We start from the raw sequence: 27,521 nt of genomic DNA, 5'->3' as shown, positions 1-27,521 counted from the left end.
TATTGAGATAATCATGTAGTTTTTGTTCTTTTGCTTGTTAATGTAATGTATCACACTTACTGATTTGCAAATGTTGAACTATCCTTGAATATCAGAGATAAATCCCACTCTTCCAGATGAATGATCTGTTGTTGGATTCAATTAGCTAGTATTTTGTTGAAGATTTTTGTGTGCATTTCATCAGGGATATTGGTCTATTGTTCTCCTTTTCTGTTGTTTCTTTTTCTGGTTTAGGAATTAAGGTGATGCTGGCTTCATAGAAGGAGTTTGGGAGGATACCCTCCCTGTCATTTGTTTTGCAGAGCTTGAGAAGAATTGGATTTAGTTCTTAAAGTGTCTGATAGAATTCAGCAGTGAAGTTATTAGGTTTGGGGCTTTTCTTTGTTGCAAGGGTCTTTATTACTGATTCAATGTCCTTCTTGATTATTGGTCTGTTTAGGTGTTCTGTGTCTTTATTGTGTCTTTATGATTCAATTTTGGTATTTTTAGGACTCTCATTTGACTCAATGTGTCCAGGAATCAATCCATTTGTTTTATGTTTCCTGATTTGTTGGCATATAGTTCTTTGTAGTAATTCCTGATGATTTTTTATTTCTGTGGTATCTGTTGTTATATTTCCTTTTTCATCTAAGTTTTATTAATTTGGGTCTTCTCCCTCTTTTTTTTCAGTTAGTTGGACTAATGGTATGTCAATTTTGTTTATTTTTTCAAAAAAAAAAAAAAAAACCCGCTCTTCATTTCACTGATCTTTTTTATTGCTTTTTTTTTTTTTAGTTTCAATTTTGTTTATTCTGTAATTTTCATTATTTGCCACTATGATGAGAAACAGTTGAGCAGCTTCCTGTGGTAACGGTGTATCTAACTTTATATGACCAGGCAGTTCCATTCCTAGGTATTGCGGGACATGGGGGATAGAAGGGGTAGGAAAGATGATATGTCTACCCACCCAAAAAATGTTGGAAGGTTTATAGGGGCTTTATTTATAATAACCTAAAATTTATCAACAAGTGAATGAATAAATTATTGCTGTAGTAACATGGGATTCTATTCAGTAATAAAAATTAGTGAACTGATACATGCATACATGCAGCAGTATAAAAGTATCTTTGGTATGCACTGTTAAGTGAAAAAAAGCCAGATATCAAAGACCCTTCATATCATGTATCATGTGATTCCATTTATAAGAAACTCTAGAGAAGGCCTTTTTTTTTTTTTTTTTTTTGACAGGCAGAGTGGATAGAGAGAGACAGAGAGAAAGGTCTTCCTTTTGCCGTTGGTTCACCCTCCAATGGCCGCCATGGCTGGCGCGCTGCGGCCGGCGCACCGCGCTAATCTGAAGGCAGGAGCCAGGTGCTTCTCCTGGTCTCCCATGAGGTGCAGGGCCCAAGCACTTGGGCCATCCTCCACTGCCTTCCCGGGCCACAGCAGAGAGCTGGCCTGGAAGAGGGGCAACCGGGACAGAATCCAGCCCCCCGACCGGGACTAGAACCCGGTGTGCCAGCGCCGCAAGGCGGAGGATTAGCCTATTGAGCCGCGGCGCCGGCCGAAGATAAGTCTTTAGTTAGAGAAAACATATCAGGGTTTGCCTAGGGTTAGGAGAAGGGATTGACTAGGAAGGATACAACAGAATCTTTGGCAGAGAATGGCAGGAGAGGGGATGGCCAAAATACTGTACATTGTAGTTTTACAGTTTTATACATTCGCCAAATTCATGGTGCTGTATATTTAAAATGAGTGCATTTTATTGTGTGTAAGTTATATCTAAAAGTTGAATTTTAAAAAAGGAACACTGTAGTTAAAGAATTTCTGGTTATAGGTAAAGAATTTCTAATAGTATCTAACAGATTTCTGTAATTTTTTAAAAGATATATTTATCTATTTGAAAGGCGGAGTTACAGAAAAGGGAGGCAGAGAAAGAAGTCTTCCATCTGCTGGTTCACTCCCCAAATGGCCACAACAATCAGAGCTGGGCTGATCTGAAGCCAGGAGCCAGGAGCTTCTGCTGGGTCTCCTGTGTGTATGCAGGGGCCCAAAGACTTGGGATCGGAAATGGAACAGCCAGGACTCAAAATGGCACCCATATGAGATGCCGACACTGCAGGCTGTGGATTTACCTGGTACGCTGAAGCACCGGCCCCTGAGATTTCCGTAATTTTAAATAAGTTCATATTACTCAAAAATATCTCTAGTAGTAATACTCAAAATTAAGGCTTTGTTTTCCAGCAGATATTTGTGGACATATAGATATGAAACTGGTTGCTTAATCTTTTTTTAGCTTTCAGGATGTTTCATATTTATGTAACCACTTTGAAGGATATTTAGGAGTTTTTTTAACTGTTAAATCCCAATATGTTAAGAAGGGATTTAATTGTCATGTGATTGGAGTAGTGTACTTTTTAATATCCTTTCAGCTGCAAGTAATAAAAACAAACTAAAATGCCTTATACAGTAGGTATTTGTTTTCTCATTTAATAAAGTTTCTGGGGGCCAGCGCTGTGGTGCAGCAGGTTAACACCTTGGCCTGAAGCGTTGGCATCCCATATGGGCGCCAGTTCGAGACCCAGCTGCTCCACTTACAATCCAGCTCTCTGGTATGGCTTGGAAAAGCTGTAGAAGATGGCCGAAGTGCTTGGGCCCCCTGCACTACGTGGGAGACCTGGAAGAAGCTCCTGGCTTCTGGCTTCGGATTGGTGCAGCTCCCACTATTGCTGCCAACTGGGGAGTGAACCAGTGGGTGGAAGACCTCTCTGTCTCTATCTCTCTCTCTCTCTGTTTGCCTCTCTCTTTCTCTCCCCCCCCCCACCACTACCCCCTCTCCCTCTGTCCCTCTTTGCCTCTCCTCTCTCTGTGTAACATAGACTCTTTCTATGTTAGTATTTATAGACACATTTTAAATTAATAGTATAGAGCTGAAATCGTTTTTTAACTTTTATTTAATAAATATAAATTTCCAAAGTACAACTTTTGATTTATAGCGGCTTTTCTCCCCATAACCTCCCTCCCACCTGCAATCATCCCATCTCCCATTCCCTCTCTCATCCCATTCTTCATCATGATTATTCCTTTTCAATTATCTTTATATACAGAAGATCAACTTAGTATATACTAAGTAAAGATTTCAACAGTTTGCACCCACAAAGATACACAAAGTATACAGTACTGTTTGGGTAGTAGTTTTACCTTTAATTCGCACAGTACAACACATTAAGGACAGAGGTCCTACATGGGGAGCAGGTGCACAGTGACTCCCATTGTTGATTTAACAATTGACACTCTTATTTATTACGTCAGTAATCACCCAAGGCTCTTGTCATGAGCTTCCAAAGCTATGGAAGCCTCTTGGGTTCGCCAGCTCCGATCTTGTTTAGACAAGGCCATAGTCAAAGTGGAAGTTCTCTCCTCCCTTCAGAGAAAGGTACCTCCTTCTTTGATGAGCCATTCTTTTTGCTGGGATCTCACAGAGATCTTTCTTTTAGGTGGTTTGTTTGTTTGTTTGTTTGTTTTTTTGCCACAGTGTCTTGGCTTTCCATGCCTCCGAAACTCTCCTCTCATGGGCTTTTTAGCCAGATCCAAATGCCTTAAGGTAGAGCTGAAATTGTAAATTTCCTGTCTCAGAATTTATGAGACTCACCTATTTCCCTTTGATGTTAAAGGGAATTAATGAAATCTAATTAGTACTTCTTAGAACCTAAATAGAATAATGCAGATTTTATAATATTAATAAACCTATGTGCCATTCACATTGGTAGTTTGATACAGTGGGTAAAGAGATAAGTTAAGCAGAACACTTTTGAGGAATGTATTGCCATTATTTGAGGGGTGGGAGTGAAGGGTGGGGTTGGGAATTAGGCCAGTAAGCAAAAAATAGGATTGAAAATGGAATAAAATGAGAGCTCCATGGGAAAATCTCACCAAAGTTAAGTTGCTGTTGTGTTTAAAGATTTTTTGCTTTGTTTATAGAGGGGGGAAATGCTCCCATCAGCTGGTTCACTAACCAAAGGCCCACAAGGAAATGGGGTAGGAGCCTGACCAGGAGCTGAGAACTCAGTGATGCAGGTCCCTGACGTGGGTGACTAGAACATAACCACTTGAGCCACCACCACTGCCTTCCAGGGTCTGCATTGGCAGGAAGCTAGAACAGGAGCTGGAGCAGGGATTTGGACCTGGTGTTCTGACAGTCCACTGTGGAGCATGAGGGTCATTACTGCCATCCTAATTGCTAGGCCATATATCCACCCCCTTAAAATCATTGATGCAGTTTTAAGCTAAAAGTTAACGTTACCAAGTACAGGGAAAGCCTGAATGGGAAAGTAACATTTGTTGAGACCATCACTGAATGGATAAGATATTAGTCAGTGGAGATGGGGGAAGAGTTTAAACAGAGATCTTCTTAGGAGGGAAAAAAACCCACAAAAATGGAAAAGCACTAGGCATATGTATGGGGAAGCAGTATTTCTTAAGTATGTATGAACATAAGTATGAGAAGAGAGTAAAGAGATTAAGTTGGAAAGGTTGGAAAGATTGACTGGCTTAAAATTTGTTAAGCATTGGGGTTACATATATTGATAGTGAAGGGAAAAGGTATAGATCTACTTTTTTTTTTTTTTTTGACAGGCAGAGTGGACAGTGAGAGAGAGAGAGAGAGAGAAAGGTCTTCCTTTGCCGTTGGTTCACCCTCCAATGACCACCGCGGGCAGCGCGCTGCGGCCGGCGCACCGTGCTGATCCGATGGCAGGAGCCAGGTACTTCTCCTGGTCTCCCATGGGGTGCAGGGCCCAACTACTTGGGCCATCCTCCCCTGCACACCCGAGCCACAGCAGAGAGCTGGCCTGGAAGAGGGGCAACCGGGACAGAATCCGGCGCCCCAACCGGGACTAGAACCCGGTGTGCCAGCGCCGCAAGGCAGAGGATTAACCTATTGAGCCTCGGCGCCAGCCAGATCTACTTTTCTGTATGGTAGTCACTAACCACATAGAGCTGTTGAACACTTGAAATGTGTCTAGTCCAAATTAACTGGATTTCTAAGACTTATTTTTAACAAGAGTATGAAATATTTAAACATTTCAAAATTGATTACATGTTGAAATATACTGTAGAAAATAACTGTAGATTACATGTTGAAATATACTGGCATTGTGGTATAACAGGTAAAGCCACCACCTGTGATGCTGGCCTCCCATATGGGTGCCAGTTTGAGGCCCAGCTGCTCCATTTCCAATCCAGCTCCCTGCTAATGGCCTGGGGAAAGCAGTGGAAGATGGCACAAATACTTGGATCCCTGCCACCCACTGGGAGACCAGGTGATGCTCCTGACTCCTGGCTTCAGCCTGGCACAGCCCTGACCATTGCAGCCATTTGGAGAGTGAACCAGCAGATGGAAGACCTTTCTGTCTCTCCCTCTCTCTGCCTATCAAGTAAATAAATAAAATGTTAAATATATATATAGATATATTTTAGATATATTGTGTAAGATAAAATATAGTAAACTTTACCTGTTTCTTTGTACTTCTTTAATGTGGCTACGAGAAAACTTTGTTGTGTGTCTTTCATTTGTGATTTAGAATAGATCTGGTATACATAGAAAGAATTCGACAGCATTTGCTAGTATTCCCTATATATGCCAGATTGTCTAGAACTTGCAGTAAAGTTATTCTTCATAGTAAACCTTATAAAGATAGGTGATACTTTTTCAGGTAATGGGTGTAGAGTAGTTAAGCAGCATACCTGAAATTCACTTCTCTGCTAAGTCAAAAGCCAGGATTCACATTTAGACCTCTCCAGCTTCAGTGCCCATTTTTTTCTCAATACAGCATGTTGCCATTGGACTGTTAAAAGTGGTTGAGTTGGAGAATGATGATTCAATTTAACAAAATTGAAGTAAAGATAAATGAATGGAAGATTTCATTTTCAGCTGTCTAGTTTTTTTATTGTCTTGTAAATGTTACAATGTGGGGGAGAGGAAGATGCCTTGTTGAAAACAACCTTTTGAATTTTTTTCGTATATTCTGTATGTTAACTGCTTCTCAAAATGTTTGCTTTATAGCTTCTGTAGATTTTATAATGGGCTGCATTAAAAGTAAAGAAAACAAAACTCCAGCCATTAAATACAGAACTGAAAACACTCCAGAGCCTGTCAGTACAAGTGCCAGCAATTATGGAGCAGATCACACTGCAGGGACACCATCGTCTTCTGCAAAGGGAGCATCGGTTAATTTCAGCAGTCTTTCCATAACACCATTTGGAGGATCCTCAGGGGTGACTCCTTTTGGAGGAGCTTCTTCCTCATTCTCAGTGGTGCCAAGTTCATATCCTACTGGTTTAACAGGTGAGATTTAAGAGGAAAATCATGCTGTTTGAGACTATAACCTTGGGCAATACATACTCAATGTTTGGTAAGAAAGATATCTTACCAAAGGGCTCTTCAAATAATTGAGTGTTTGAATTAAAGTCTAACCTAGAAATGAAAGTCTTTACTGTATACTTTGAGATGGTTTTGAGACATTTGATAATAATATGTGGTGACTAGGTACTGCGTTATAGCATTAATTATTTCATTAATTTATTCAAGTAATTATTGAGCATTTACTGTGTGGCAGGCACTGGGAATATAAAGATTAAAAATAAACACCGGATTCTGTCCCGGTTGCCCCTCTTCCAGGCCAGCTCTCTGCTGTGGCCCGGGAGTGCAGGGGAGGATGGCCCGAGCACTTGGGTCCTGCACCCCATGGGAGACCAGGATAAGCACTTGGCTCCTGCCATTGGATCGGCGCAGCGCGCCGGCCACAGCGCACCGGCCACGGCGGCCATTGGAGGGTGAACCAATGGCAAAGGAAGACCTTTCTCTCTCTCTCTCTCTCTCACTCTCTCACTGTCCACTCTGCCTGTCCAAAATAAATAAATAAATAAATACTTTCTTCAAGAATCTTACGTGGGGCCCAGTGCTATGGTATAGTGGGTAAAGCTGCCACCTGCAGTACCACCATCCCATGTGAGTGCCAGTTCAAGTCCCAGCTTCACCACTTTCCATCCAGCTCCCTATAATGTGCCTGGGAAAGCAGTAGAAGATGGCCCAAGTGCTTGGGCCCCTGCACCCACGTGGGAGACCCAGAAGAAACTCTGGTTCCTGGCTTCAGATCAGCCAGCTTCAGCCATTGCAGCCATTTGCGGAGTGAACCAGTGAATGGAACTTCTTGATATCTATCTATGTGTCTCCCTGTCTCCTTCTCTCCCTCTCTCCCTTTCTCCGTCTCCCGCTCCCTTTCCCTCTCTCTCTGCCTAAATCTTTTTTAAAACAATTTTTTTAAATAAAAGGATTTTGAGGCCGGTGTGGTGGCACAGTGGGTTAAAGCCCTGGCCTGAAGCACTGGTATTCCATATGGTACCGGTTCGAGTCCTGGCTGCTCCTTTTCCAATCCAGATCTCTTCTATGGCCTGTGAAAGCAGTACAAGATGGCCCAACCTGCACCCACGTGGGAGACCTGGAAGAAGCTCCTGGCTCCTGGCTTCGGATCGGCGCAGCTCCGGCCCTTATGGCCATCTAGGGAGTGAACCAGTGGATGGAAGACCTCTCTCCCTGTCTCTACCTCTCTCTGTAACTCTGTCTTTCAGATAAATAAAATAAATCTTTTGCAAAAAAGAATTTAAAAAAAAAATAAAGAGATCTTACAACCTCTCAAATGTGTAAAGCACTATCTAGGGATAAAGTATTCTGGTACTTAATAAATATGAATCAAGTGGCAGTATAGTATTGATAATACATTGTTTCTATCAGATATTACTAATTTTTTAGAACTCTTGAGGCTCAGGTTAAGTGATTTTTTTCCAGAGTCCTCGATAGTAAATAGAAGAGCCCAGATTTAATGTCCTATTCCAGAACTCCATTTATTACATTATCATGTTCTTTCAGAAGTAGCAAGAAGTAGCTGAGCATGTTTCTTGTAGATAGAATGCTCTAAAAAATAGATTTAGAACTTTTTAAAAGGAGAAAGAAACTAGCTCCTTTGTAATGGGTTCCATCTTAGAGTGCTAGTCCCTTGAAGTAACAAGACACAGCTGGCTTCAAAAGGTAGGCTGCGCTCCAAGATTCCTCGATACAGCAGTTCCACGCTGTCAACAAGGACCTGAGTTTCTTTCATTCTCTCCTGCAGCTCTTGGAGTAGCCACTCTATCCTGAGGCACAAACAGCTACCGACATCAAATTGAGTAACATACGTTCTTACTAACAACCAGTGGTGGCAAAAGAAAAATCTCTTCTACAAGCTGGGGCTTTAAATCTGTCTCTTCCGTCTTCTCTCCGTTGGAGAGTTCTGAACATCAAAGAGTCAATTGCCATCTTTTTATTTTTTTTCTTTTAAGATTTATTTTTATTTGTTTGAAAGGCAGAGTTACAGAGAGAAGGAGTGAGAGAGATCCCTGCCTCCCCCCCACCACCACCCCGGTTAACCTCCCAAATGGCCGCAATGGCTGAGGCTGTGACAGGCTGAAGCCAACAGCCCAGAGCTTCTTCCAGGTCTCCCACGTCGGTGCAGGGGCCCAAGCACGTGGGCCATCTTCCACCTCTTTTCCAGGCACATGAGCAGAGCTCTGGATCGGAAATGGAATAGCTAGGTTCGAACTGGTGCCCATATGAGGTGCTGGTGTCGCAGGCAGTGGCTTAACCCCAATGCCACAATGTGGGCCTCCAATTACCATCTTAATATTATCCTCATAACTCGGTACTTCATTAATCTATGGCTGTGATGGTAGTTCTCCGTTACTAGCAAAGGTGCAAATTATTTTCAGGATCATATGTTTGGAAAAGAAAGTAATTCAAAATGGTTAAACCTTGATACCTAAAGACATTTTAGTTAAAGCAGTTTACTTATTTGAATTACTGAAATATTCCATTCACAAGTGTTCATTTATTAACTCAGCAAATATGCATTTTCTGTATACCAGGGATAGAGAGGTGAGCACCACAGATTTCTACCCTGATGAGCTTTACATAATAATGAGAGTTTGATGGTAGTTGGTGAATAAACAACTAAAAAGGATGTTTTTTTTTTTTTTAAGATTTATTGATTTATTTGAAAGAGTTACAGAGAGAGGGAATGAGAGAGAGATCTATCTGCTGGTTTATTCTCCAGATGGCCACAGTTACCAGTAATGGCTGAAGCCAGGAGCCAGTAGTTTCTTCCAGGTCTCCCACATGAGTGACAAGGGGCCCAAACACTTGGGCCATTTTCTGCTGCCTTCCCAGGCACATTAGCAGGGAGCTGGATCGGAAGTGGAGCAGCTGGAATTTGAACCGGTGCCCATATGGGGTGCAGATGTTGCAAGTGGCGGCTTTACCTGCTTCCCCACAACACCGGCTCCTGATCATTGGTTTTTAACTGCTGTGCAGGAACTGCCTGGAATGATTGTAGTTGATCAAGGAAAGCCTTTTAAAGAATAAACATTTGAGCTAAAATTTGATGAAAATGACTTAAATGTGAACAGAGCTGTGAAAAGAGCTTTTCAGGGAGAAAGAATAACAGTTTCAGAGTTCAAGAAATATACATGGCCTTGGACATTTTGAGAAATAGCAGAGAGGCCATTGTTGGCAGAAGAGAGGATTGTATGATACAGGGTTGGAGTTAGGCAACAGACTATAATTACTCAGAACTTCTTAGTCTCTGGTCCCTAAGGTGTTGAGTTTTATTCAAAGATAGATAGAAACTGTAATAGAGATTTATATGCACAACTGAATTGTTTTTTTCTCAAAAACTCACACTGGCAGCTGTGTGGAGAAGCAGTGGAAGAAAGCAATGAAGAAGTAGATCAGGAGGCTAGTTCTCTCAGTAGTCCCAACAGTCCACTGAGAGCCGATAAGGTATTGGGTTAGGGGGGCATTGATGAAAATGGGAAGTCAATATAAACAGTATTTTAGACATAGAACTGATAGTAATGGACTTGGCTTAAGTACCTGATTGGATAGTAGTGCTGTTTGCTTAAATAGAAAGAATTAGGTAAATATAGGTTAGAAGAGAAAAATCAGGAGCTTCATTTTGAATGTAATCAATTTTAAATGCCTATTAGACATTCAAGAAGAAATGTCAGATAGTAATTGCAGAAACTAAGGGGGAAAGCCAGATAAATGAGATAATATTGTGTATGATTGTATTCTTACCTTTTTTTGTTACTTTGTATTGGTTTTATACTGTTCTATATTTCACAGCATTTGCACTTATTAATCTATTTGTAGTTTTACAAATACTGGTGATGTATTGAGAGTTAATAATTGATCTGGCAAGTGATTGGAATTATATTGAGCAGAGTATATCCTTATTCAAGTTAACAGTGTTTATGAAAAGGTATACAATTTCAGTGAGAAGTAATGTGTTCAAGAGATCCCTTGTACAGCATGATTACTATAGTTAATAACAATATTGTATTCTTGAAAATTCCTGAAAGTAGTTCTTAAGTGTTTTCACCACAAAATAAGTATGTGAGGCAATACATAATGTTAATTAGCTTGATTTAGCCATTCTACAATGTATATGTATTTCAGCATATCATTGTTGTATGTAATATATATATTTCTTTTTTTAAGAATTGATCATTATTGCCGGCGCCGCGGCTCACTAGGCTAATCCTCCGCCTTGTGGTGCTGGCACACCGGGTTCTAGTCCCGGTTGGGGCGCCGGATTCTGTCCCGGTTGCCCCTCTTCCAGGCTAGCTCTCTGCTGTGGCCAGGGAGTGCAGTGGAGGATGGCCCAAGTGCTTGGGCCCTGCACCCCATGGGAGACAAGGAGAAGTACCTGGCTCCTGCCATCGGATCAGCGCAGTGCGCCAGCCGCAGCGCGCCGGCCACAGCAGCCATTGGAGGGTGAACCAACAGCAAAGGAAGACCTTTCTCTCTGTCTCTCTCTCACACTGTCCACTCTGCCTGTAAAAAAAAAAAAAAAAAAAAAAAAAAAGAATTGATCATTACAGTAAGAACGAGAGTGTGCATATTGTATACATCTGTTTGGATTGCAGATAATGGTTTGGTTGTTACGTGTGCCAATCTCTTAAGCATCTACACATAGTGCTAAATATGACATAGTTATTTTTGGAATTTATAATGTGTAATTCATACAGGCCATACCATTTAATTTGTAAGGTAAACATGACCTTCTAAAAAGTATTAAGTATGTATTAAATAATAAAACACTGGTTTTTAACTGTCATGATTAGACACCCATTGTTTATTGAGATCAGTGCCAGTAGTACTAATCAGTGGTTTTTCTCACAAAGCAGTGATTTGAAATTTGATTGTCTTTTCAAGCCAGAGATGTCGCTATCATGAGTTAAAATTAAGTTTGTTTCTCTGAGTCTATAGCGTTTGTAGTTTCATGGAATATCTTAAGAGAATAGCTTATTCGAGCTGCCCAAAGCCCTGACTTCTAAAAATAGATTCTGGAGGCTAGGGGGAAAACTGCCCTTAACCTTTTTTGTTGGCAATAGTTCTATAATTCTCTTTTATTAGTTTGTTTATATAATTTACCTTGGTCTTCTTTTCCTCTGATAGGTGGTGTTACTATATTTGTGGCCTTATATGATTATGAAGCTAGAACTACAGAAGACCTCTCATTTAAGAAGGGTGAACGGTTTCAAATAATTAACAATACGTAAGTTCTACAAATATTTTGTGAAGGAGAAATATTGTTAGAAACCTGGTCTTTACACTGAAACCACTGAGATGAGAGTGGTGTAGGGGTGTAGGGCGTGGGTCTCTGCCACTGGGCTGGGTGATGAATTTGGCTTCTTTAGAAACATGGCCAAAAGTTAATTTTACAAATCATGCTGCTGTGGTTGAACCATAAACATTAGAGATTTTAGAATAAAGAGCTATAGAGGGTTTATGCAAGTATGTATTTTACAAAAATCTTTATAAAGACAGCTGTGTGCTTCTGTTTATCTAAATGCCAGATGATTTAAAGATCTTTCTCCTAAAAAAGCAAAGGGAGAAAACATTGAAGAAACCTTTGTATCTCAAACTGAGCAGATTAAGTTGCTTTTTCCTTATGTGACTCTTAGCCATTTTGTCATTTAGTGGTCCACCATAGAGAATGTGATGCTTACTGTGGAAAATGGATCCCGTAATTTCATTAGCAAGCATAACAACCACGTTGTAACTTCTCAAAGTATATACTTATGGTTTCTTTGCTTTCAGTCATGTTTTCTACCATCCTTGTTCCTATTTGCTAGCAGTTCCAGATCATAAAACATGGTCATGCCTTTCTGCTTTAAAATCCTTCAGTAGCTATTGGTTACCATTGTTATAAAAAAAAAAAAAACAGCAATAATAAGTCATCATTCATATTGAGAATTTTCTGTGCTCTTACCCCTTTATCACGTCACCACCAAGCCATTCAGAATTACGTACATTTTTCTAAGTAGCAGTTTCTCACCCTGCCCATGCCTTCACATATGCATTTTCTTTTTTCTGGAGTGACTTTTCATCTCTTTATTTCTTCCCTTTGTCTGGCTAACCCTACTCATCCTTCAAAATGCAGTTCATATATTATTTTTCAAGGATGCTTTTCCTTTCATGCTTCCTCTCCTGCCTGGCCTGGACCCTGTCCCTTGCTGGATTAGGTATTCACATAGCACTCTGAGCATGCCTCTTTCATAACTCTTATCACATTTTAAAATGTAATTTTAAATTACATGTCTGTTGTTTGTCACTTTTTTAGACCAGTGGTTCTTAGCCTGGGGCAGAGTTGCCCAGTAGATACTTGGCAGTATGTGAAGATGTACTTGGTTGTCACCACCAGGGTGCTATTACATTTAGCAGATGGAGGGCAAGGATATTGATAAACATCCTGTTATACAAATAACAACTCCTCCCCCACGCAGCAAAGAATTATCAAACCCAAAGTGTCAGTATTGCCCAAGTTGCAAAACCTTGCTGTAGGCTTTGATTTCCTTAAGGTCAAGGACTGTCTGTTTACCTTTATTTTCAGCACAATCATTGTAAAGTCTGTCACTTGAAAGTTATTTAGTAAATTGCGGATGAATCAATGAAGTCTTAGCAGGATCAGATACAAAATTTTCAAGTTTGTATATCTGAAAGTACTTCATAAACCACAAACCAAGTATATGAGTTTTTAAATATTTGAATTATGAAAGGGTTTTCCATTTCACTTTTCAGAGAACGAATTCACTTTGGACACAAAAAATTTCAATTTAAACAATACATTTCATCTTCAGTAGTGAATTCCATATACTTATATCTTCCTTGTTAGAGATTGTTAATATTTATTCTCAACATTAATTTTGGAAATGTTAGCGTTTTTTATTGCAAACCACATATATATGTTCTCATGTTCTGAATTGTAATTTAATTTAAACCTATGAGATAGCATTTTTATAAATATACATAAGTCTAGAAATCCCATTTTTTAATTGTTACTGCTCATTCTTCATTGTTTGACTGCATGATTTTTCCCCCTAAAATTACCAAACGAGAACACTAGAATTTTACATAGTGTTAAACAGAACAGCATTTGACAACAGCAAAAAATGAATGAAGTACTGACACATGCTAAAACATAGATAAACTTTGAAGAAATTATGCTAAATGAAAGAAGCCAGTCACAAAAGACTATGTATTTATTTCTTAGAAATCCCCACAATAGGCATATCCAAAGAGTTAGAGCAGATTAATGGCTGCCAGTGGTGTAGTTGACTGCTAATGGGTATGGCGTTTATTTTGGGGGTGATGAAAATTTTCTAAAATTGATTGTGATAATGGTCGCACAACTCTAGAAGTATATTGAAAACCACTAAATTGTTCATCTTTTAAATGGAGAGTTTTAAGGTAAGTAAATTATATCAGTAGAACTGTTTTAAAATTTCAGTCAATACCGAATGATTTGAGAGATTAGACTCCAAAATTGTTTTATTCACTATAATTTATTGTCTTAGTTAAAAGAATTACTTAAAAAAGAGATCTTGCAACTAAAAGTATGTGATATTTTGGAGGCTTTTGTGCCTTGACTTAATCGTATTCTCTTAATTCATGTAACCCATTTTTTAATTAAGTCTTGATCAAATGAATGCATAAATAAAGCATGAAAGTACTAGCTCTTATTTACTTTAAATACAACACAGTGCAATATATTGTACATTGGACAGTATTCTACCCTCTGGTGATTGTTATTTTATGTACTGCAGGGAAGGAGACTGGTGGGAAGCACGATCCATTGCTACAGGAAAGAATGGCTATATCCCTAGCAATTATGTAGCGCCTGCGGATTCCATTCAGGCGGAAGAGTATGGCAATGCTTCATATTTTATTAATTATTTTGATTTTTAAAATGCTTTAATGTACTTTCTAGTAGCCACAAATTTACACACACACAGTTACATACCAGTCTTAATGCAGCTAATGTATCATTAATAGATGTTACTTGAAAATTAATAATTAATCAGTGTTTGCTTAGAGTTGGATCATAAGTGAAACCACATCAGTCATACTATGTCATGCCCAGTTTCCTTCATTTTCCCACTTTTTTTTAAATATCATATCAACCCTTTTCATATTATACAGACTCATTTCAAAAATTAACTTCAATCAGTAATACTGTATCAGTGTTATCTTTTTTATTTAGGTTATCTGCATTGTTCTTATATAGGAAAGCGTCCTTGTCTTTCAGAAAGCATACAGAAGTATTTAGGGATAATGATTCAGCATGTTTGTAATATAGTCTCTTTTTTAAAAAATTTATTTATTTATTCGAAAGGCAGAGTTAGAGAGAGACAAAGGCAGAGAGAGAGAGAAGTCTTCCATCCACTGGTCCACTCCCCAGATGGCCTCAATGGCCAGAGCTGAGCTGATCACAACCAGGAGCAGGAGCTTCTTCTAGGTTTCCCACATAGCTGCAGGGGCCCAAGGACTTGGACCATCTTCTGCTGCTCAGGCCATAGCAGAGAGCTGGATTGGATGTGAAACAACCAGGACTTGAACCGGTGCCCATATGTGATGCCGGCACTGCAGACGGCAGCTTTACCCACCATGCCATAGCCCCAGCCCCATAATTTATTCTTAATCAATTCACAGGGAAAATGTATACATATATACATGTATCTATAAATACATATATACATATGCACACAGAATGGAGAGAGAGTGATAAAACAAAATGTTAACAGCTGGGCAACTTGGTTGTATTGCAGATGGGAGTTTTATGTACTATTGTATCTTTTTAAAAAGGGATATGTTATTTTTTTCTATTTTTAAAGATTTATTTATTTATTTGAAAGGCATAGTCGCAGAGAGAGTGAGAGAGATCTTCCATCTGCTGGTTCACCCCCCAGATGGCCACAATAGCTGGAGCTAGGCCAGTCTGAAGCCAAGAGCCAGGAGCTTCTTCCACGTTGGTGCAGGGGCCCAAGGACTTAGACTAACCTCTGCTGCTTTCCCAGTCCACAGCAGAGAGCTGGATAGGAAGGACAGCCAGTACTGGAACCAGTGCCCATATGGAATGCCTGCATTGCAGGAGGCGGCTTTACCTACTGTGCCACAATGCTGGCCCCGACATATTACTTTTTTTTTTTTTTAGAGATTTATTTATTTATTTGAAAGTTAGAGTTACACAGAGAAAGAAGGAGCAGCAGAGAGAGAGAGAGAGAGAGAGAGAAAGTGAAAGAGGTCTTCCATCCACTGGTTCAGTCCCCAGTTGGTTGCAATGACCGGAGTTTTGCCGATCTGAAGCCAGGAGCCAGGAGCTTCTTCCAGGTCCCCTACATGGGTGCAGGGGCCCAAGAACTTGGGCCATCTTGTACTGCTTTCCCAGTCCATAGCAGAGAGCTGGATTGGAAGTAGAGCATCCGGGATACTAATTAGCCCATATGGGATGCTGGCACTGCAGGCAGCAGCTTTACTGCTGCGCCGGCCCCCACAACATATTACTTTTAAGTCAAACCAGTTTATCGAAGATTCATAAATGGCACTTCATTTTCACATTGCAATACTTAACTTACGGCCTTGCTTTTAGCAGATACTCTATGAGTAACTGTTCTATTGTGGCACTTGTAACTTTCAGTTTTGTTCTTTTGTCTGTCTTCTCCAGAATTCTGTGAGCTATTTCATGGCAGACTGTCATTTTTATTCACAAACTTTAAAATAAAAACCCACACAAATTTAGAGTTCCTAATACTTGGATATGAAATACTTGTATCTTACTTCCGGTGATCACACTGTTTCTAGAGAACTACTTATGTTCTTCTTACTGTTGTCCTAATACTTCGACCTGTGACAGAAAGGATCTGTCTGTTGTGTACTGCTTTTCTGTCACCATTTACTGCTCCTGTGACTGCCAAGTGGAGTTGAAGAGACATGTTGAGTAGTCTGTATATAGCATATACTCCAGCCCTAGTATTTGTAGTGTTCCTTTATGTTCTCCCGTATTTAAACCTCTGTTTGTCATCATCCATATCCTAATGAATTCCTATTGATACTTGTATATAGTTTTTCTAAACCTCTTACCTTTCCAACTCAAAATACTGTCAATATTTTTCAGATGGTATTTTGGAAAAATGGGGAGAAAAGATGCTGAAAGATTACTTCTGAATCCTGGGAATCAACGAGGTATATTTTTAGTAAGAGAGAGTGAAACTACTAAAGGTATGAATATTATTATATCTATATATAATACATTATTATAGTAATATAAGTATAAAAGTTTGCTTGAGCAGAATTTTTTTTTTTTTTATCTTTTATTTAATGAATATAAATTTCCAAAGTACGACTCATGGGTTACAATGGCTTTCCCCCCCCTACCGTCCCTCCCACCCACAACCCTCCCCTTTCCCACTCCCTCTCCCCTTCCATTCACATCAAGATTCATTTTCGATTCTCTTAATATACAGAAGATCAGCTTAGTATACCTTAAGTAAGGATTTCAACAGTTTGTTCCCACACAGAAACATAAAGTGAAAAATAATAGATGATTTTTTTTTAAATCATGATGAAATCAGATTAGACCTATTGTCATGTTTAATCCCAGTGAGAGTCAAGTTGGGAATTGATAATTTCTTTTTTTTTTTTTTTTTACAGAAGATCAGTTTAGTGTACATTAAGTAAAGATTTCAATCGTTTGCACCCCCATAGAAACACAAAGTGAAATATACTGTTTGAGTACTCTTTATAGCATTAAGCCTCAGTGTACGGCACATTAAGGACAGAGATCCTACATGAGGAGTAAGTGCACAGTGACTCCTGTTGTTGACTTTACAAATTGACACTCCTGTTTATGGCATCAGTAATCTCCCTATGCACCAGTCATGAGTTTCCAAGGCTATGGAAGCCCCTTGAGTTCTCCGACTCTTATCTTGTTTAGACAAGGTCATAGTCAAAGTGGAGGTTCTCTCCTCCCTTCAGAGAAAGGCACCTCCCTCTTTGAAGACCTGTTCTTTCCACTGGGATCTCACTCACAGAGATCTTTTTGCCAGAGTGCCTTGGCTTTCCATGCCTGAAATACTCTCATGGGTTTTTCAGCCAGATCCGAGTGCCTTTAGGGCTGATTCTGAGGCCAGAGTGCTATTTAGGACATCCGCCATTCTATGAGTCTGCTGAGTATCTCACTTCCCATGTTGGATCACTCTCCCCTTTGTTTATTCTATCGGTTAGTGTTAGCAGATACTAGACTTGTTTATGTGCTCCCTTTGACTCTTAGTCCTTTCATTATGATCAATTGTGAACTGAAATTGATCACTTGGAATAGTGAGATGGCATTGGCACATGCCACCTTGATGGGATTGAATTGGAATCCCCTGGTATGTTTCCAACTCTACCAATTGGGGCAAGTCAGCCCGAGCATGCCCCAAATTATACATCTCTTCCCTCTCTTATTCCCACTTTTATGTTTAACAGGGATCACATTTCAGTTAATTTTCAACACTTAAGAATAACTGTGTGATAATTACAGAATTAAACCAGACATATTAAGTAGAACAGACAAAAAAAAATACTATGAGGGATAATATATTAAGTTGTCCATTAGCAGTCAGGGCTATGCTGATCAAGTCACCATTTCCCATAGTGTCCATTTCACTTCAGGAGGTTTCCTTTTTGGTGTTCAGTCAGTTGTCACCGATCAGGGAGAACATATGGTATTTGTCCCTTTGGGACTGGCTTAATTCACTCAGCATGATGTGTTCCAGATTCCTCCATTTTGTTGCAAATGACTGGATTTCGTTGTTTCTTACTGCGGTATAGTATTCTAAAGAATACATATCCCATAATTTCTTTATCCAGTCTACCGTTGATGGGCATTTAGGTTGGTTCCAGGTCTTGGCTATTGTGAATTGTGCTGCAATAAACATTAGGGTGCAGACCGCTTTTTTCTTTATCAATTTAAACTCCTTTGGGTAAATTCCAAGGAGTGGGATGGCTGGGTCGAACGGTAGGGTTATCTTCAGGTTTCTGAGGAATCTCCAGACTGACTTCCATAGTGGCTTGACCAGTTTGCATTCCCACCAACAGTGGGTTAGTGTCCCTTTTTCCCCACATCCTCGCCAGCATCTGTTGTTGGTAGATTTCTGTATGTGAGCCATTCTAACCGGGGTGAGGTGAAACCTCATTGTGGTTTTGATTTGCATTTCCCTGATTGCTAGTGACCTTGAACATTTTTTCATGTGCCTGTTGGCCATTTGGATTTCCTCTTTTGAAAAATGTCTATTGAAGTCCTTGGCCCATCTCTTAAGTGGGTTGTTGGTTTTGTTTTTGTGGAGTTTCTTGATCTCTTTGTAGATTCTGGTTATTAACCCTTTATCTGTTGCATAGTTTGCAAATATTTTTTCCCATTCTGTTGGTTGTCTCTTCACTCTCCTGACTGTTTCTTTTGCAGTACAGAAACTTCTCAATTTGATGCAATCCCAATAGTTGATTTTGGCTTTGACTGTCTGTGCCTCCCGGGTCTTTTCCAGAAATTCTTTGCCTGTGCCAATATCTTGAAGGGTTTCTCCAATGTTCTCTAATAACTTCATGGTGTCAGGACGTAGATTTAGGTCTTTAATCCACGTTGAGTGGATTTTTGTGTAAGGTGTAAGGTAGGGGTCTTGCTTCATGCTTCTGCACGTGGAAATCCAGTTTTCCCAGCACCATTTATTGAATAGACTGTCCTTGCTCAAGGAATTAGTTTTAGATCCTTGATCAAATATAAGTTGGCTGTAGATGTTTGGATTGATTTCTGGTGTTTCAATTCTGTTCCATTGGTCTATCCATCTGTTTCTGTACCAGTACCATGCTGTTTTGATTACAACTGCCCTGTAGTATGTCCTGAAGTCTGGTATTGTGATGCCTCCGGCTTTGTTTTTGTTGTACAAGATTGCTTTAGCTATTCGAGGTCTCTTGTGCCTCCATATGAATTTCAGCATCATTTTTTCTAGATCTGTGAAGAATGTCTTTGGTATCTTGATTGGGATTGCATTGAATCTATAAATTGCTTTTGGGAGAATGGACATTTTGATGATGTTGATTCTTCCAATCCATGAGCATGGAAGATTTTTCCATTTTTTGGTATCCTCTTCTATTTCTTTCTTTAAGGTTTTGTAATTTTCATCGTAGAGATCTTTAACGTCCTTGGTTAAGTTTATTCCAAGGTATTTGATTGTTTTTGTAGCTATTGTGAATGGGATTGATCTTAGCAGTTCTTTCTCAGTCATGGCATTGCTTGTGTATACAAAGGCTGTTGATTTTTGTGCATTGATTTTATATCCTGCCACTTTGCCAAACTCCTCTATGAGTTCCAATAGTCTCTTAGTAGAGTTCTTTGGATCCTCTAAGTACAGAATCATATCGTCTGCAAAGAGGGATAGTTTGACTTCTTCCTTCTTGATTTGTATTCCTTTGATTTCTTTTTCTTGTCTGATGGCTCTGGCTAAAACTTCCAGAACTATGTTAAATAGCAGTGGTGAGAGTGGGCATCCCTGCCTGGTGCCAGATTTCAGTGGAAATGATTCCAGCTTTTCCCCATTCAATAGGATGCTGGCTGTGGGTTTTTTATAAATTGCTTTGATTATATTGAGGAATGTTCCTTCTATACCCAATTTGCTTAGAGTTTTCATCATGAAAGGGTGTTGAATTTTATCAAATGCTTTCTCTGCATCAATTGAGATAACCATATGGTTTTTCTTCTGCAGTCTGTTAATGTGGTGAATCACATTGATTGATTTGCGAATGTTGAACCATCCCTGCATACCAGGGATGAATCCCACTTGGTCTGGGTGGATGATTTTCCTGATGTGTTGTTGTATTCTATTGGCCAGAATTTTATTGAGGATTTTTGCATCTATGTTCATCAGGGATATTGGTCTGTAATTTTCTTTCAGTGCTGCATCTTTCTCTGGCTTAGGGATTAATGTGATGCTGGCTTCATAGAAAGAATTTGGGAGGATTCCCTCTTCTTCGATTGTTCTGAATAGTTTGAGAAGAAATGGGATTAGTTCTTCTTTAAATGTCTGGTAGAATTCAGCAGTGAATCCATCTGGTCCTGGGCTTTTCTTTGTTGGGAGGGCCTTTATTACTGTTTCAATTTCTGTTTCAGTTATGGGTCTATTTAGGTTTTCGATGTCTTCCTGGTTCAATTTAGGTAGGTTGCATGTGTCCAGGAATCTATCCATTTCTGATAGGTTTTCCTGTTTGCTGGCATACAGGTCCTTGTAGTAATTTCTGATGATTCTTTTTATTTCTGTGGTGTCTGTTGTTACGTTTCCTTTTTCATCTCTGATTTTATTGATTTGGGTCTTTTCTCTTCTTTTTTTAGTTAGTTGGGCCAATGGGGTGTCAATTTTGTTTATTTTTTCAAAAAACCAGCTTCTCGCTTGGCTGATTTTTTGTAATGTTTTTTTGGATTCAATCCTGTTAATTTCTTCTCTGGTTTTAATTATTTCTCTTCTCCTACTAGATTTGGGTTTGGTTTGCTGCAGTTTTTCTAGGTCCTTGAGGTGCGCTGAAAGCTCATTTATTTGGTACCTTTCCAATTTCTTGATATAGGCACCTATTGTTGAGCAGAATTTTGAGAAAGATAAAGTAAAAGTGTTTACCCTCTCCTCCTTCCCCCAGGTGCTTATTCCCTCTCTATTCGTGATTGGGATGAAGTAAGGGGTGATAATGTGAAACACTACAAAATTAGGAAACTTGACAATGGTGGATACTACATTACAACCAGAGCACAATTTGATACTCTTCAAAAATTGGTGAAACACTACACAGGTAGGTGACTATTTCAAAGGTAAAAATTATTTTCTCATGTTCTGTTTTGTCCTAGTAAGGACTGGAAGTTAAACTAGGACAAAAATCTGTATCTTTCTCTCATGTTTTAACATATTTCTTTATACAAGGTAAATGCCCAATAAGTGTCTTTGTTTCTAGTCAGAATGTGTAACAAGCAATGCTTAGTACCTGAATTGGATTCTTGGAGAATGTGATAAAATTATTTGACTCCGTATGTATATCTTAATGGCATGATGTTTACATTGGAATTTCATTTTATAAACATCAATACCAAGATAAATTACAAAATAAAATTCTTAAAAAAGATATTATTTATAGATACTTTAAAAGTAGGCAAAATTTAAATACTTGACAAATGTCCTTTTGGATTACCTTTCCTTGGATGGGCTGGATCATGTAAGATTTTCTTAAAAAGTATAAATCTAATGAAATTCAGTCAAAAGATGCATTTTTCTTATCCTGAAAAATGTGAGGTAACTATAGATGTTTTTTTCAAGGACCTTTGAAAAATACTCAGTATAGTCTTCTGAATTAGAAATTTTCATTTCCAGTTTGATGTATGAATGCATTTGAAAATCTTTAAATGATTAATACTAGGGTAGGGGAAGTTTCCATGGTAATGTCTTCTTCAATGACAGTTAGCTACAAACTGAGTCTGTCAGATCAACCAGCAATCTTGACGTTGATCAAACATGTTACCAAGCTGTAGCATCATTCGTAATTGCTCTTGTTAGAATGTGAATTTATGTGGTTGATAAGAATGGAAAGGAATGTTGTCTCATTTTCAGTTAGAAACCTTGTATTAGCTGGTTCACAAGTCAGCCATTGTGAATCTGCAGTTCCCTGCCTTTGTGTCTCCCTTATTTAAAAACCAGTCCCATAAGTTTGGTGTATCTTACAAATTAGCGGTCATTAGAAATAACAATGATGGTATTCTCTGTGGTAATAAAGTCCAGTGGTGAAAAGCAGAACTTTGGAGGCAGATCCCATCTCACCATCACTTACTGACTGTGGGACTTTGGGAAAGTTACATTTGTTTTCTGTGCTTCATTTATATGAGGCATTTGTAAAGTGCTGAATTAGCACAATAGCTGGCACATAAGTATTCAACAAATAGTAACTTTAAAAATATATTTAATAAAATGTTTCATAAATATATACTTTATATTTTGCTTCTTACAATTTTTTGTGTTTGTTTTTATAGTAAAATTGGGCATGTTTTTGTTTTTCTATTATTTAAACGTTTCACTTTGATATACTATCTACACCCTAATTTTTGCAGGTTACTCATTTTACGGTTTAATTTATTCATTTACCTAGAACATGCTGATGGTTTATGTCACAAGTTAACATTTTACGGTTTAATTTATTCATTTATCTAGAACATGCTGATGGTTTATGTCACAAGTTAACAACTGTGTGTCCAACTGTGAAACCACAGACTCAAGGTCTAGCAAAAGATGCTTGGGAAATTCCTCGAGAATCTTTGAGACTAGAAGTTAAACTAGGACAAGGATGTTTTGGTGAAGTATGGATGGGTAAGAAAGCTGAATTTTTGGTTTTTGTCATTATTTAGCCATAGATTGAAGTGCCACAATTTATGATAAAATGTGTTTATAAATATCTAAGGTAATTGAAAGTTGGTTAAAAATCCCTTAAAATATGTATTTTTTATACCTTAAATAATTTTTTTTAAAAAGCAAGTTCTAGAAGTTATCCAGATAGAAGGTAAAAATCAAACAGTTTTATATGTATAATACAACTCCCAATGCATTCAAAATGTTCTGACTTAACGACATACCAGAATGTCAGGGTAACATTCTAAAATAAAGATTGCTGTTGAAAAACTAGAAAAAAAAGTATTTCAATAATGTAATGTATTGTTTCTTTAGGAACATGGAATGGAACCACAAAGGTAGCAATCAAAACACTAAAGCCAGGTACAATGATGCCAGAAGCTTTCCTTCAAGAAGCTCAGATAATGAAAAAATTAAGACATGATAAACTTGTTCCACTATATGCTGTTGTTTCTGAAGAACCAATTTACATAGTCACTGAATTTATGTCAAAAGGTATGTATGTATTATATCTCTTAGGCCATTGATGTTGATGAGTTTTTTTTAAGATTCAAGTCTTCTGTTTTTATGCAAATAGTTTTTTTTTATTTTACACTTTTCTAATGTAAGATTTTTATGTAGATATTTGAAAAGAGGAAAATGACACTTTCTTTATAATAGTTACTAATTTCAGTAACTGATTAATTTCGGTATTTCAGAAGATAGTACAGAATTTAAAAGGAAATATATATACGGGTTGAATTGATTTTGAAAGTAGATTGAGCTGGCGCTGTGGCTCACTAGGCTAATCCTCCGCCTTGCGGCGCCGGCACACCGGGTTCTAGTCCCGGTCAGGGCGCCGGATTCTGTCCCAGTTGCCCCTCTTCCAGGCCAGCTCTCTGCTGTGGCCAGGGAGTGCAGTGGAGGATGGCCCGAGTTCTTGGGCCCTGCACCTCATGGGAGACCAGGAATAGTACCTGGCTCCTGCCTTTGGATCAGCGCAGTGCACTGGCCGCAGCGCGCTGGCTGCGGCGGCCATTGGAGGGTGAACCAACGGCAAAAGGAAGACCTTTCTCTCTGTCTCTCTCTCTCACTGTCCACTCTGCCTGTCAAAAAGAAAAAAAAAAGTAAAGAAAGTAGATTGACCAAAGGAAATGGAATAGCTTGGAGAACGATAAATAACAAGTTTGTACAAATTGAATCAAAATGATAAAATCAGATGTTTTTCAGTGCTAAAGCAAAGAAGATAAAGTTAAAAGGAGTTAGTTTTCTCTCATTTTAATGTAAACACAATCCCTGTACATAGGATTCCTAAAAACTTCTTTTTGTTATCATAGCTGGTTGAAATTTTTCCATTCCCCCAAACCCAACTAACTATAAGATGTCACCTTTGGCAGCAGTTAGGGACAGGATAAAGAAACTGGGAAGGTTTCTGCTCTTCCCTCTTTTTCCCTATCCTAATGATCCTTTCTTTAGAGGAGGAACCAGTGAGTCAGCAAATAGACCAACTGGCCCAACTTTTATCCATTTTGATTTTGATGTACTTTTTTTCTTTTTACTCTTTTGAAACCATCATCATTTATAGTTAAGTCACTAATTATGTCACCCTCTCTACTCCTCTGTCTTGACCAATGATGTAGTTCCATCTAGTGGAGATGGGGGCAACTACAAGCCACACATTTACTCTAGGAAAATTCTTCCTCAAAATGGACTGAAGCCAAAAGTTAAAGAACTGGAATAGGCATTGCATATTAATTGATAACCAAAACATACCTAAACCTCAAAACACATGGTGTCTTTGGAAGCAATTTCTACTGCAAACAGCTGCCAAATATACTTGTTCAAAGTGTACATTCTGGGGCAGCACTGCAGTGCAGCAAGGTAAGCCACTGCCTGTAGCACCAGCATCCCATATAGGCTCCCATTCAAGTCCTGGCTGCTCCACTTCCAATCTAGCTCCCTGCTGATGCACCTAGGAAAGCATCAGAAGATGATCCAAATCCTTGGGCCACTGCATCAACGTGGGAGACCTGGATAAAACTCCTGGCTCCTGGGTTTGGATCGGCTGGGCCGATCCAAATGGAATGGCCATTATAGCCATTTGGGGAGTGAGCCAGTGGATGGAAGATCTCTGTCTCTGTCTCCTTCTCTCTCGTAACTCTGACTTTCAAATAAATACATCTTTTAAAAAAAAGGAAGTACATTGGATGAACTATACAAGGAAAGCAGATCCACACTGTGTACATGAATTGTAGTGTCACTCTCTTCCCATAAATGCACTTACTATGGGTCAATTAAAAATACAAATTATATTTCAAAAAAAAGATGATAAAACAAAGGGAAATGCAGGAAGTTTAATTGAAGATTTGAATAGCATAGAAATTCAATGGAAGTAAGGCTAATTGTCCATTTAACTGTATTGATAATGTAGTTGAGGGAACATGCTAGAATTCTGTGTTGTCAGATGATTAGATTAAGATTGTTTCCAGGTGGGAGATTGAGAATAGGAAATAACAAAAGTTATCTTGGATTTGCTATGTTGATGCCCCATTACTTAGCAATAACTACATAATTTTTTTTTTATTTTTTATTTATTTTTTTGACAGGCAGAGTGAACAGTGAGGGAGAGAGACAGAGAGAAAGGTCTTCCTTTGCCGTTGGTTCACCCCCCAATGGCCGCTGCGGCCGGCACGCTGCGCTGATCCAAAGCCAGGAGCCAGTGCAGGGCCCAAGCACTTGGGCCATCCTCTACTGCCCTCCCGGGCCACAGCTGAGAGCTGGCCTGGAAGAGGAGCAACCAGGACAGAATCCAGCGCCCCAACCGGGAGTAGAACCCGGTGTGCTGGCGCCACAGGCGGAGGATTAGCCTATATTGAGCTGTGGCGCTGGCCCATAATCTTTCAAACTCATTGCCTTATGTACTCTGAGATAGAACCACTGTTATGGACAGATAATCTTATTGCCCTTATTTTAGTGGGTTTTTTTCATACTAGTTCCCTCACCTGGAATTTGGTTTCCCTATCTCTTGACCTGTCCAGCAGCTACACTTCCCTTCTCAGTATCCAGTCCATGGTCATTCATTGCATTTAGTTGTCATTGCTCTTTAGCCTACTTTGGTCTAGATTTTTTTTTTCCTTTTGTGATCTCGCAAAGCATTATTCTTTAAGAGTATGGTCCAATTTTATGTTTTAAAAACTGTGCTTTAATTTGGTTTGTCTGATTTTTTTATTTTTTTTTTTGGAATTAAATACAAACACATGGGCCATGGCTCAATAGGTTAATCCTCCACCTGTGGTGCCAGCACCCCGGGTTCTAGTCCCGGTCAGGGCACTGGATTCTGTCCGGTTGCTCCTCTTCCAGTCCAGCTCTCTGCTGTGGCCTGGCAGTGCAGTAGAGGATGGCCCAAGTGCTTGGGCCCTGCACCCACATGGGAGACCAGGAGGAAGCACCTGGCTTCGGATCAGCATGGTGCGCCGGCCACAGCGCGCCAGCTGCAGCAGCCATTGAGGGGTGAACCAACCGAAAAAGGAAGACCTTTCTGTCTGTCTCTCTCACTGTCCACTCTGCCTGTCCAAAAAAAAAAAAAAAAAGGCAAATACATGGTAAGCTTTTAACCATAATAGGTAAATGACAGCCAGACTTTTCCTTTGTCTCCTTTCTCTTTGTTGTTACCACAGTACTTTGCTGTTCCATGGTACCTTCTTCTAGAATTGAGAGAAGTTGGTCAAACAGTTGCATAAAAACTCATTTAGCCACTTCTGTTATAACTAATTATTATTAAATGTATAACTAAATAATGCCAGTTGTCTGAATTCTTGATTAAGATTAATTTAAAAACATGTGTCTGTTACTACTTTTTAAACCAAAGTTGGGGTTTTGATCAAAGCAAGAAAAGATTACCTTTTTTTGAGGGGGGTTGTTTATTTGTTTTTTCTATTTCAAATCTGCCATTTGTTTTTTCATTTTCAATTATCTTTATATACAGAAGATCAATTTAGTATATATTAAGTAAAGATTTCATCAGTTTTCACCCACACAGAACATAAAGTGTAAAATACTGTTTGAGTACTAGTTATAGCATTAATTCACATTGGACAGCACATTAAGGATAGAGATCCCACATGAGGAGTAAGTACATAGTGACTCTTGTTGTTAACTTAACAATTTGACACTCTTGTTTATGGCGTCAGTACTCTCCCTAGGCTCTAGTCATGAGTTGCCAAGGCTATGGAAGCCTCTTGAGTTCACTGACTTTGATCTTATTTAGACAAGGTCATAGTCAAAGTAGAAGTTCTCTCCTCCCTTCAGAGAAAGGTACCTCCTTTGATGGCCCCGTTCTTTCTACTGGGATCTCACTCGCGGAGATCTTTCATTTAGGTTTGTTTTTTTGTTTTTGTTTGTTTGTTTGTTTTTGCCACAGTGTCTTGGCTTTCCATGCCTAAAATACTCTCATGGGCTCTTCAGACAGATCTGAATGCCTTAAGGGCTGATTCTGAGGCCAGAGTGCTGTTTAGGACATCTGCCGTTCTATGAGTCTGCTGTGTATCCCACTTCCCATGTTGGATCGGTCTCTCCCTTTTTTATTCTATCGGTTAGTATTAGCAGACACTAGTCTTGTTTGTGTGATCCCTTTGACTCTTTACCTTTAATCTGCTGAGGTCATTGCATTTTCTTTTTTCAAATGTTATCAGAAATTTTTGGAATTTTGGTTAGAAACCCCT

General features: G+C 39.1%; 1 protein-coding gene across 4 annotated transcripts in view; it reads left to right on the top strand.

Moving 5' to 3' along the window:
* YES1 (YES proto-oncogene 1, Src family tyrosine kinase) overlaps nucleotides 1-27,521 on the top strand; it is a 79,320-nt gene that overhangs the window by 35,890 nt on the left and 15,909 nt on the right. For 3 of the 4 annotated variants that reach the window (XM_008261125.5, XM_051852078.3, XM_051852079.3), the window contains exons 2-8: nucleotides 6,044-6,325; nucleotides 11,531-11,630; nucleotides 14,182-14,280; nucleotides 16,530-16,633; nucleotides 21,074-21,223; nucleotides 22,627-22,782; nucleotides 23,137-23,316. In XM_008261125.5, the coding sequence (XP_008259347.1) occupies nucleotides 6,061-6,325; nucleotides 11,531-11,630; nucleotides 14,182-14,280; nucleotides 16,530-16,633; nucleotides 21,074-21,223; nucleotides 22,627-22,782; nucleotides 23,137-23,316 (1,054 nt within the window). In that variant the 5' untranslated portion in view covers nucleotides 6,044-6,060. The remainder of the gene's footprint in view (nucleotides 1-6,043; nucleotides 6,326-11,530; nucleotides 11,631-14,181; nucleotides 14,281-16,529; nucleotides 16,634-21,073; nucleotides 21,224-22,626; nucleotides 22,783-23,136; nucleotides 23,317-27,521) is intronic. The other variant, XM_089305282.1, reaches the window with a different exon arrangement.

This window comes from Oryctolagus cuniculus, chromosome 10, assembly GCF_051225735.1.
Source record: "Oryctolagus cuniculus isolate XC-2025 breed Fujian yellow rabbit chromosome 10, ASM5122573v1, whole genome shotgun sequence".
Taxonomy (NCBI): domain Eukaryota; kingdom Metazoa; phylum Chordata; class Mammalia; order Lagomorpha; family Leporidae; genus Oryctolagus; species Oryctolagus cuniculus.
The sequence above is the reverse complement of the archived record's forward strand: the minus strand, read 5'-3'. Positions and strand labels throughout refer to the sequence as shown.